A 10,925-nucleotide genomic window follows, 5' to 3' on the forward strand; every position below is an offset into this window, starting at 1 on the left:
CCTTCAAAGTTTTAGCACATCAACTTATGACTCGAAATGACCTATAGCCAACGTGGCAACTACCAAGCTACTACTGTCCATACACCTCATATTGATGGCAAAGGCCAAAGAGGTCTCAAAATGGCAAGAACCACATAGTGATGCCCCACCACCCACACAGTAATCAACCAAGTGTCATTATCAAAGATGACAAGAGCCACCGCCCCCATGTTGATTTATTACCTTGTGTAAAGGGTTATATTGGGTGGGAAGTAGACCCCCCACAAGCATAGAACTCATCTTGTAATTATACAATACTAAATACTCTGACATACTCACCGTTCATAGCACTACTCATACATTAGGACTCTTCATTCATGTGAGGGTATGTAGTGAAGATTATTATATTACTCCGAAAACACTTAATAATTTGTATGTTTAATGATTATCACACACTAGCTATTGCACATTCACCAAATCATCATACACATTATCATGTGCATTGCTTGAGATTTCTCAGTGTGCATTTGGCAATTGATTATAAGCTAACTTTTTGCTTAATTTATCTAAATTTCAAGCCCAATTTTTTTTTTTTTTAATTAAGTCAACTTTTGACTTTTTAACTTTTAAGACCGGCACAGGAGATATTTATTTTGTGCTCCTCTAAAAGACTAATAAAAAAAAGGAACATATATGATCGATGAAAATAGCCAAATACCACGTTTTGGCAAAATTTGTGACAAACTAATATTGTTTCGGAAATATCAAATATTTAGTAATCTACCACTTTTTTAGTACTCGAGTTTTACAAAATTGAGTTCTAAATAGTACTTGAGTTTCGTAAACTCGAGTTCCTAAGTGAGTCACCAGCATGACACTGTTGACCTTGAATTTGTGAAATTAAAAAAAGTAATATGCTACTTGATATTATGAAAATCAAGTACTTCTTTATAGTACTCAAGCTTCACAAAGTCGAGTACCTTATTTTTCTTTTTCTTTTTTCCTACTTTTTGTTTCATACAAAACTTTTACTTATGTCATTTTTTTTTTTTTTTTTTACTGAATAGGTAGAATATTTTATTAAAATAATAAAGTAATACATGTGTGTGTAAGAGGGTCCAAGAGCTAAACATAGGCTGAAACAGCTATCCTAAGCCTATAAACAAGACATATATCAGGCTGGCACTGCTGTAGAATTTCCTGAAAATCCATCCTAGACCCATCTTCTTCTATACTGTCTTCTTTTCTTTTCTTTTCTTTTTTCCTTTTTTTTTTTCTTTTTTCTGCCACCTGCTGCCATTAATTTTCTTTTGAGATGAGCACAACACCACATGTTATATTTGAGAACTTGTTAGGCCTCAAGCCTAGTCTATTTGACATTTCTTATTCACCGAAATCCACACTTTGGTAACTTGTGCAAAACCGAACCCAAAAGCCTAAAAATCTACAGCTTCTTTTTACACTTAACGCAATAGAGCATAGAAAAATCTGTAGGTACTTAGTTCACAAATTTCAGAAAATACAAATCTAATTCTTCTTTACTTGATGAATATCAGACGCTAGTGGCAAATCAAAGAACTATGTAGCTAGTGCTAGGTTTGTAGTACTGATATATGTCTTATCCATGGGCTTAGGATAGCTGTTTCAACCTATGTTTAGCTTCCTGGACCCTCTTACACATGTATTACTTTATCCTTTTAATAAGATATTCTACCTATACACAAAAAGAAAAAATGAAATAAGTATAAGTTTTGTATGGAAATAAAAAGTAGAAAAAAAAGAAAAACAAGTTATTCGATTTTGTGAAGCTCAAGTACTAAATTCTTCATAATATTGAGTACTATTTAGAATTCGATTTTGTGAAATTAAAGTATTAAAAAAACTGATATATTATTAAATATTTTCGAAACAGTACTAATTTGCTACAAATTTGGTCAAAAAATGTGATATATAACTATTTTCACCATATGATCAATCAATACTGTGCGTCCTGTTTCCACCTGGCGCAACCAAAAAAAAACACAACTCTCTCTTTCTCGTCTCCCTCTGTATTTCACATTTGTCATCTCTCTCTCTCTTTCTCTCCCCTCTCTCCCTGAAAATTTTTTAGCTCTTAGTTTCTAACTTTCTCTCTCTCTCTCTCTCTCACATATGTTCCATTTCTAGGGTTTTGAAAACCCCCATTCCGTACAATTAGGGTTTTTTTTTCACAGAAATCGAATTTTCCGTACAGCCATGGCTGATTGGCAACAACTCGTCCAATCCGTAGTCCTTGGTCTCATTTTCTCCTACCTTCTCGCCAAGCTCATCTCGATAGTCATCTCTTTCAAAGAAGACAACCTCTCGATCTCTCGCTCCGCTGAGCCCAAGAAACCCGAACCCGAACCCGAACCCGAACCCGAAACCGAAACCCTCGACCACGACCACGACCACGACGGCAGTGCTTTTAGCCCCCCGGCCCACGATTCCCACGATTCTTACTCCATGGTTGCCGAGCAAGGCAGCGTTGGAAACGACAGCGTTTACGGCGACGATGGTGGTGACGATGACGATGACGATGATGATGATGACGAGGATGATTATGATGATTGGGAGGGAGTGGAGAGTACAGAATTGGACGAGACGTTCAGTGCCGCCACGGCGTTCGTGGCGGCGGCGGCGGCCGATCGGGTGTCGGAGAAGGTGTCGAACGAGTTGCAGTTGAAGCTTTATGGGTTTTACAAGATTGCCACTGAAGGTCCCTGCAGTACGCCTCAGCCTTCCGCTTTGAAAATGACGGCCCGAGCTAAATGGTATCGAATGTCGTTTTTTGCGCTGTCATTGTCACTTTTTTTGATAGTTTTTGGGTGTGTTTCTTTGATTTGTGTTAATGGGTCTTGTGGGTTTTATGTCGAATGTGAATGTGATTGATTGCACAAGCTTGGTGATGAGGTGTTATGTGTGTTTGATTCAATGTGGGATTTGAAGGTTTTGGGTATTTGACTTTAAAGGCAATGGGGGTTGTGCTTAGTATTAAGTAACAAAGTTGTTTATGTTTGTGAAAGGTTATAGATGAATTTGAAGAAAATTGTATGTAAATTTTGATGTTGGATCTTTAGGAATTCAGCACTAAAGTAGACCATAATTCTTAGCTGTTGTCGAATTAGAATGTATAGAATGTAATGGATATGACTATGACATTTATTTTTACTAGGAAATATGTTTGCTTTTGGGGTAGAACTTTGTGTGTGTGTGGGGGGAGTCTGTCATATGATGTATTGAGAATCTGATTACTTTTCGGTAAAGCTTCAAAAACAAGTGAATGATTTTGTGTGGGGTTTAATTATCTCAATTAGTAAAAGTCTCTTGTTATTGAATATGGACTTGTGATTGAATACCTTAACCAAAAGAAAACCTATTGGTAACGAGCAATCATCAAGGAGCAGATGCCATAGGTTCAATTCCTAACATGTCTATCCAAAAAAAAAAAAAAGAATGATTTTTGCTTGCATGAATTGTCCAGCTTTTGTTTCTTTGGTTGATCAAATTTCAGCCTTTATATGGATACATTGTTTTTCTTTTCTTATCATCCACCTGTGATAATTTCTTTTTTTAAAAAGATCTGTTTAACATCTGTCACCTCTAGTTACCAATACTACACACACACATACACATATGCCAACAGTATCAGTTTTAATATATACTTAACATAAGGGGGAAAAAGAGATTGAAATAAGCACATTAGTATATAGAGTTGCTATTGTTCAGACTTCATTTTCGATTGCGCACATTATATTTATTTAGGGTACATGAAATTGTTTCCACTTTAAGACTTCCTGGTTGAGTGTGTGAAATATATTGTCCTGGCTGATGTGTGGTAGGCAAGCATGGCAGAAATTGGGTGCTATGCCTGCAGAAGAAGCTATGCAGAAGTACATTGATATTGTTACAGATTTGTATCCCACTTGGGCAGATGGTTCAACTTTGGTGAGAATATTTTTGTTTTTCTGACTTGCTGTTTCTTTAGTCTTCTGTACATGTACTTACTTTCTATGTGATGTTCTCTCTTCTTCTTCTTCTTCTTCTTTTTTTATTTTTTTATTTTTTTTTTATTTTAATTTTATTATTATTTTTTTTAACTCTTTCCTGGTTTATTAACTCATGTATAATCAGAAGAGCAAAGGTAGAGGAGGTGATGCATCAAATACAGATGCGAAAGGACCAATGGGACCAGTTTTCAGCACTTTTGTTTATGAGGAGGAATCCGGAAATGAGTTGTAAGGTTCTTAGAACTTCTTAATATACAAGTCCAGTGTTCTCATTTAAAGCCTTAATTAGTTCAGCACGAAGGTGGTTTCATGGCCTTTAAGTGATTCTGTATATATATGAAAAAAAAAAAAAAACATGTAGAGTTTGTGCATGTATGTCTTTTTCTTGGCTTTGATCATGCTTAGTTGGAGGCTGCTCATATTCTGAATTTAACAATCCCATCTGCAGCTGCATGCATGCCCATGCACAATCCTCAAGAGGATAACAGCTAGTCAAGATAAATAGTCATGGGGGCTGCAGTTAGCTCTATACATAACAGGGATGACTAATTTCTTGGAAGAGTAATTATTAGGGCTCTTTCTCACTTGTTAGTGGTCTTTTTTTAGTTACTATGATTTGAAGGTTGACAAGAATCCAGGTCAACAGTCATGTTTAGATTTTCTGCACACCTTATTGCATGACCTGTTGCAACAAATTATATATGGTTGACTGATTATTAGATGAGGAGATCAGATATTTTTAATAGACACTTTGGCCTATGTGCTCTAGCTTAAATGACACTTCTTTCTTATAAGAAAGGGTGGAGGGTGTGGTTGTGGTTTCAAAACCCATTCTCAGGTGTAACTTACCAATACTGGACCACTGGGTGTGTTTATAAATAACAACCACCACCTACCAGGTGCATATTTGAATGTAATTGGATGCAGAACGATCTTAACAATTTCCTATTAACTTACCAAAACATAATGTCCCTTTCGGAATGAGTTGGGTTTTCCATTCTTGGTATCTGACCTGATTATGGATGGCTGATTACTGGATGGTGGTCTATGACTTGTCTGGTTGTAAGTTGTAACTCTATAGTGTGGAGAGAGGGCCTTTAATAATTTTTTTGATGGATTCTTAGTGAGATCTCAACACTAACTTCCTGTTGTCAATTTTACTTAATGGTTTTATGATTGCTAACTTTTCTTTGGAGGTCATTGCAGGTTAGGATATTGTATTTTTTGGGACCCATGGAAGAGGCTTTGTCTGACTGTTATAAGTCAAAACTTTTCTGTTTGTCTTGACCTGGGAATCAGTGATTTAGCATAACTATCATGAATCATGTCCTTAAAAAAACTATCATGAATCATGTCCATCTGCACTCTCATTTTGTTCTTGGTTAGCAACAATCAACTTTGGTTTAAATGACAATTCCTAGTCCCGTTAGAATGGGTGGTGAGTGAGGTCATGGATTTAAAAATTGTGTAGCTTACCAATAGAAACAAATTTTGTTCTTGTTGAGGAACTAATAAAGGTTTTAAGAGGCTGCTTTCTTGCTTATGAGAGAAAAATAAAGTAGTTTTATGCTAGCTAGGCTTAAAATCCTAATGTACGGTGCATAATAAGTTAATAAGATGTCTATGGATGTGCCTGTTTTCTGCCATACTATACTTCCTCTTAGCATTACAAAGCATTTATTTATTTTTCATAAATTATATTAATTATTCCTTGATAACATTTTCTTTCACCAAGAGATACCATTTGTTGGAAGAATAAATTATTGATAACAGTGTCAAGGGCATTTCTTTCTTTCTTTTGGCTGAGATAAATGTTTCTTGTTTTATTTTCAGGAAAATGGATGCTATTCATGCCTTTGCTAGGGAAGGAGAAGTGGATAATTTGCTTAAGTGTATTGAAGGTGGTGTCTCAGTAAATCTGAAAGGTTTGGTTCTTTTTAGCTGTCCCCATTTTTAACTTCGTAAAATTTTCAATTATGTAAACATCATTGTTGGATTTAGAATAGATGTTGAGATCCTATAGGTGTTTCTGCAATGTCTTTATGATGCAATCATGGAATATTAATTTGTTGTTATTTTGCAAATTTGTCTATTTGAGATTTATTTTATGGGGGCCCATGTGTGGAATGCAATTAAAGTAAAATTGATTTGGTTATAAAGGTCTAGTCCCTTTCTATTTTCTTTTTCTCTTTCTTGGGATACTGATCATACAACCTTGAACACTATAAATGTCTCTTTTCCTTCTTTCTTATAAGTTATAACCCTAAGTCAAGACCTTCCTCTTTTTATATCAAAACCCTAAATCCAACACAACTACATGCAGAAAAATTGGGGATTTTCCTTATGTCACTTAAAAATATTTTGGGTGATTAAAACAGCCCAGGGTGCTTGTTAACAGCTCAGACTCGGCTCTTCAGAAGTGTGTTTCACCCATTTAAGGAGCCAAGGGCAAGCTTATTTTATGAGCTTGATTGCTTAAGAAGCCAAAGCTAGGGCAAAGTTAGGTTTGGTTCTCTTAGGCTTGTGCACAATTAAGGTAGGCATAATTGATAAGTGAAACTGGCTGAGAAAGTAACCTTTCTAGTAACTTGTAATAATGTTTCTGGATTAGTGATGGCAGGAGTCTTGGATGTTCACAAATTTTCATGTTAGATTGGACTGACTGGTAAGCTGATACAGCTTGAGAACAGACCCAAGTTCATGGAAGCATTACTTAACCAAATCTAGAAAACATTGGCTTATTTTAGATCAACATCGATCTTGACATAAATTCGAACAAGCTGATTTGAACTGCCCAATACTCAACTCCGTTTCCAATATATGGATTGGTTTTTTTTTTTTTAAGTATGGCATAATTTTTTCTTGTAGGAGTAATAGGCTTATCATTATACTTATTTGTGCATTTTCTTTCTTTCTCTCTTTATCCCCCACCCCCCAATATTTATACACACAGAAACTTGTTATGATACTGAAATTTCACTTGAATGATCTATAAGAGCTTAAATCAGAGAATTTTTTTGTTGTACTGCCGCAAATTCATTAAGCTTTATAGACACAAGATGCATGTATTATTTTCTGTTCTTGATGTTTATTATGTACTCATTGTGTAATAAAATGAGGAGTTCAAAGGATTTTATTTTATTTTTAAATGTACTCTTCCTTCCAAAGATAATCAAATCTTATGTTGCCTTCTCAGTTTGCCTAAATTTGTTGCAGATAGTGAGGGTCGTACCCCATTGCATTGGGCTGTAGATCGTGGACACCTTAACATCACTGAATTGCTTCTTAGCAGGAATGCTGATGTAAATGCAAAGGTAGTTTGAAATGCTACATATTTCGTTTTACTGGGCAACACAGACCTAAAATCTACCCCACACTACCCCTTTTTTACCTGAGCCAAGTCCAAGGGTTGCATGGATAGTTTATATGATCATTTTTTGCATTTTGGAGTTCTTTCTTGCTCTCAATACTGTTCATCTCAAGCATCACCTTAAAACATTCTTCCATGCTTGTTATTTCTTTCCCTTTCAACTTTCATTTTTGTTGTCTAAATTGTCTTTATCTCTCTATTGGAAGGACAATGATGGCCAAACCCCTTTGCATTATGCTGTTGTGTGCGAGAGAGAAGCCATTGCCGAATGTCTTGTGAAGCAAAATGCAGGTACAGATTTAAAGGACAATGATGGTGATTCCCCTTCTGATCTCTGTAAGGCAAACTGGCCTTGGATGCAAAGTGTGGGGAAGCAGATTGACTGATGGTTTATTAGTCTTAGGAATCTTGCTGAAGTCATTTTTGGCAAATTCTTAGTTGATGTATATGTTTATGTATTAACCCTTTAAAGTTTTTACCTCATCCAAATATATTTAGTGATTAAGGTTTTTTCTACCCAATTTTTTGTTTCTTACTAATATTGGACTAAAGCAATTGTGAAGAATGAATTCAAGGGGTAAAACAGCATGCATATGGAATAGTGAAATTGATTTATGGTCTGATTAATTGCGCATTAGTTTCAAATATAAACCCTAGAATAGGGGAGTTAGAGCATTCCCATCAACTTCTTCAAAAAAAATATGTTTTTTGCATCATCAAAGCCCATTTTATTTATTTTACACAACCACTCTTACAACACATCACATGTCCTATTATTTATTTTGCATTACATCTCATTAAGATAATCTATTTTCTACCTACAATAGTACAGAACCCAACACAATTGCTAATGAGGAGAGAGAATGGCAGGAGATATGGTGAATAAAATAAGAGGTAATTGTAATTTACACACTTGTTGTTTAGCTTGTTTTAATAGTATTTACTCATTGTTTGAAAAATGTCACTTAACCCACCTGACCCATTTTTATTAGTCATCTATAATCCATGTCATTACTTTAACTGTTAAAAACAGTAAAACATAACAAAAACAAACATGTCAAGATCTTAAGAGTAATTCAACAATAAAACAAAAAGAAGAGATCTCACCGCCTATTGTTGTATTCATCAAATCACACAACTTTTTCTGCAAACTCAACTCAAAACTTTACAGATCGTAAACCCTTTTCCCCTATTGACTAGATTTTGTCACTTTGAATCAAAACCAGGCTTTAATTCTCAGGATCCATCACCAAAAATTGCTAAAAAAATCAATGTTGCAATATATGGGATTTGGACAATAAAGCACCAAACTTATTCCCACCATAAGAGCATCTATACCAGTGGGTGCAAAATACAAAATGTGCAAAAATTTGCACAATATAGCATAAAATAGACCTGCATCAGTGTTTGTAAAAGTTTGCATAACTTTGCATATATGCAAAATTGCTACAGTAATCGTGCATATATGCAAAATTGCTACAGTAACTGTGCATATATGCATGATTACTGTAGATTTGTAAATGATTTTTTTTCTCTCTCCTCTCTCCCTTGCCTTGTTAGACTCTCTCTCACCCTCTCTTCAATATCAAGAAGAAGAAGAAGAAGAAGAAGACCACCACAACATCCGTCCAACATCACAACCAATCACCATCCAACCACCATCAACCACCCCCAACATCCACCCACCATCACAACTAACCAACCACCACCATAGCCAACCCATTACAACATCAATTTAATCCAAACACAATCAACCCAAAATTAATGAAAAATCATCACAAACCCAACTTAAAATCAACTCAAAATAAAACACCAGAAAACCCATTTGGAAAAATACAAATCAACCCAAAACCCAAGCCATTGCTACCATGGAATGCTTGCTGCCACCATGAGAGAGAGTGTCAGAGTGTGAGTGTATTGAGTCATGGAGGCTTGGTAGAGAGAAATTTTTTTTTCAGATTTGAAGAGAGCACCAGTTTGATAGAGAGATGGGGGGAGAAAGAGAAATAATTTTTTTTTTTTTAGAAATGAAAAAGAATATGAAGAAAGAAAGAATAGCAAAAGAAAAAGAAGAAGAAGAAAGAAAGATGAAGATGCCAAAAAAGAAAAAACGCAGCGGAAGAAAGAAGGAGAAGAAGGAAGAAGAAGGAGAAAAGGAAAAAGAGAGTGTTTAGGTGGAGTGTGTGTGTGGGGTAAAGTGGTGGGGCTGTGGGTAAGTGAAATAATTAATAAAAAAAGGTGAGAAAGTATTATTTAAATAAAAGAGTGTATTATAGATAATTTGATGTGGGTGTTTTTACAAATTGATTGTATAAAATAGAAAAAAGTAGGTTTGTATTGTAAAATAGAAGGAAAATTTTGCACCCACTAGTGCGGATGCTCTAAGAGGCTGCTATCAAACTAAAGGCTGAGGCAGCATCTTTTGGGGTTGTTAGATACACAGTGGCTTATGCAAATTGCCATGCATTTAGGTATGTCCCTCAAGTTGTTAGGGAGCAAACTAAAGAGAGGAAGTGTTGATCAGATGGAGAATAAGGGAATGATTAAGACAGTTGAGCAATATATTTTTTGGGTTTGCGGGAGGAATTTTTATACAAATGAGAAATTTGTGAATCATTTTGAGCAAATTCATGAGCATGAGCTGGTTAAAAGGTTGAATTAGATAGAGTCGGCAAGAGGGAAGAGGAGGGTGAAGTTGGTGGCTGAATATTCCATGAAGATGGAGAGTATAAGAATGCTGCAAGGGATGTCATGACTCCCAAGTTAGGGGATGGCGGGTGAGTTGAAGCAGCGGGGTTTTGGGTTGAAATTGTGTCGGATAAACCACAAGCGGCAGATTTTGCATTGAAGAATCATATGGTGGATGTCATGGATAGGAGGAGAGTTGAATGTATGAAGCTTGTATCGGATGATTCATCATTGGATTTTGTGGATGTTTTGAAGGAGGCGAAGTTAAGGTGTTTGAAGACGGTTGTTGTGGGGGATATGAATGATGGGGCTTCGAAGAGGATTGCAGATGCAGGTTTTTCATGGAGAGAAGTTTTGATGGGGAAGGCTAAGAAGGAGGTAGTATTGTTGGGAAATGGAAGGACCGTGATGTTTTGAAGAGATTGGAGTGGACATACAACCCTGAGGTGGAGAAAAAGGTATATGATTTTGATGATGAAATTGTTAAGGAGAGTGAGGATGGGGATTTTGAAGGTATTGTTAGTGGGGTAGTTGATTCTTCACAATCTTTGAAGAGAATGAAATTTTGACGTACAATCCTAAGTTGATGAATAATGTATGTGATTTTGAGGACGAGGCTGTTGAGGAGACTGAGGATGGGGATTTTGAAGGTATTGTTAGTGGGGAAAATGATTTCATACAAAACGAAGGCAACAGTGCTTGGTCGAATTAAGATTCTAATGCTCGATGTCGTTTCTTCACAATCTTGTGGGAGACTGATTGATGTTTTGTATCTTAGTTTGTTGTGGTAAAATTCTCTCATGTCAATCATTTATCAGATCCAATATTAAATGGATGAGTTTGATTTTCTCAGGAAAAAT

The 10,925-nt window shown here is 35.8% G+C and overlaps 1 protein-coding gene and 1 pseudogene across 3 annotated transcripts; both read left to right on the forward strand.

The window, feature by feature from the left end:
- The first annotated feature begins 1,957 nt into the window (after positions 1–1,957).
- Positions 1,958–7,998, forward strand: LOC115959865 (acyl-CoA-binding domain-containing protein 1-like). 3 transcript variants are annotated; one of them, XR_004085032.1, is made up of 6 exons: positions 1,960–2,771; positions 3,840–3,945; positions 4,132–4,235; positions 5,841–5,932; positions 7,204–7,321; positions 7,584–7,658. XR_004085032.1 is itself a non-coding variant. In XM_031078499.1 (6 exons), the coding sequence occupies exons 1-6, from the start codon at positions 2,215–2,217 to the stop codon at positions 7,761–7,763; spliced, it is 1,137 nt and encodes a 378-aa protein (XP_030934359.1). In that variant the 5' UTR covers positions 1,966–2,214; the 3' UTR covers positions 7,764–7,998. The 3 variants fall into 3 exon arrangements, 2 of the variants coding, with proteins under 2 accessions (XP_030934360.1, XP_030934359.1); XM_031078499.1 differs by having other exon boundaries at positions 1,966–2,771; positions 7,224–7,321; positions 7,584–7,998; XM_031078500.1 differs by lacking the exon at positions 7,584–7,658 and having other exon boundaries at positions 1,958–2,771; positions 7,204–7,322.
- A 242-nt stretch (positions 7,999–8,240) lies between these two features.
- LOC115961145 lies at positions 8,241–10,784 on the forward strand (annotated as a pseudogene).
- The last annotated feature ends 141 nt before the right edge of the window (positions 10,785–10,925 follow it).

The sequence above is a fragment of the Quercus lobata genome, chromosome 9 (genome assembly GCF_001633185.2).
Source record: "Quercus lobata isolate SW786 chromosome 9, ValleyOak3.0 Primary Assembly, whole genome shotgun sequence".
NCBI lineage: Eukaryota > Viridiplantae > Streptophyta > Magnoliopsida > Fagales > Fagaceae > Quercus > Quercus lobata.

Bases quoted from the DNA above. Each gene is read 5' to 3' on its own strand.
- LOC115959865 (XM_031078499.1), top strand. From the start codon at position 2,215: ATGGCTGATTGGCAACAACTCGTCCAATCCGTAGTCCTTGGTCTCATT. The intron at 3,946-4,131 runs GTGAGAATATTT...ATGTATAATCAG, and splicing joins GGGCAGATGGTTCAACTTTG to AAGAGCAAAGGTAGAGGAGG. The intron at 4,236-5,840 runs GTAAGGTTCTTA...TTTTATTTTCAG, and splicing joins GAGGAATCCGGAAATGAGTT to GAAAATGGATGCTATTCATG.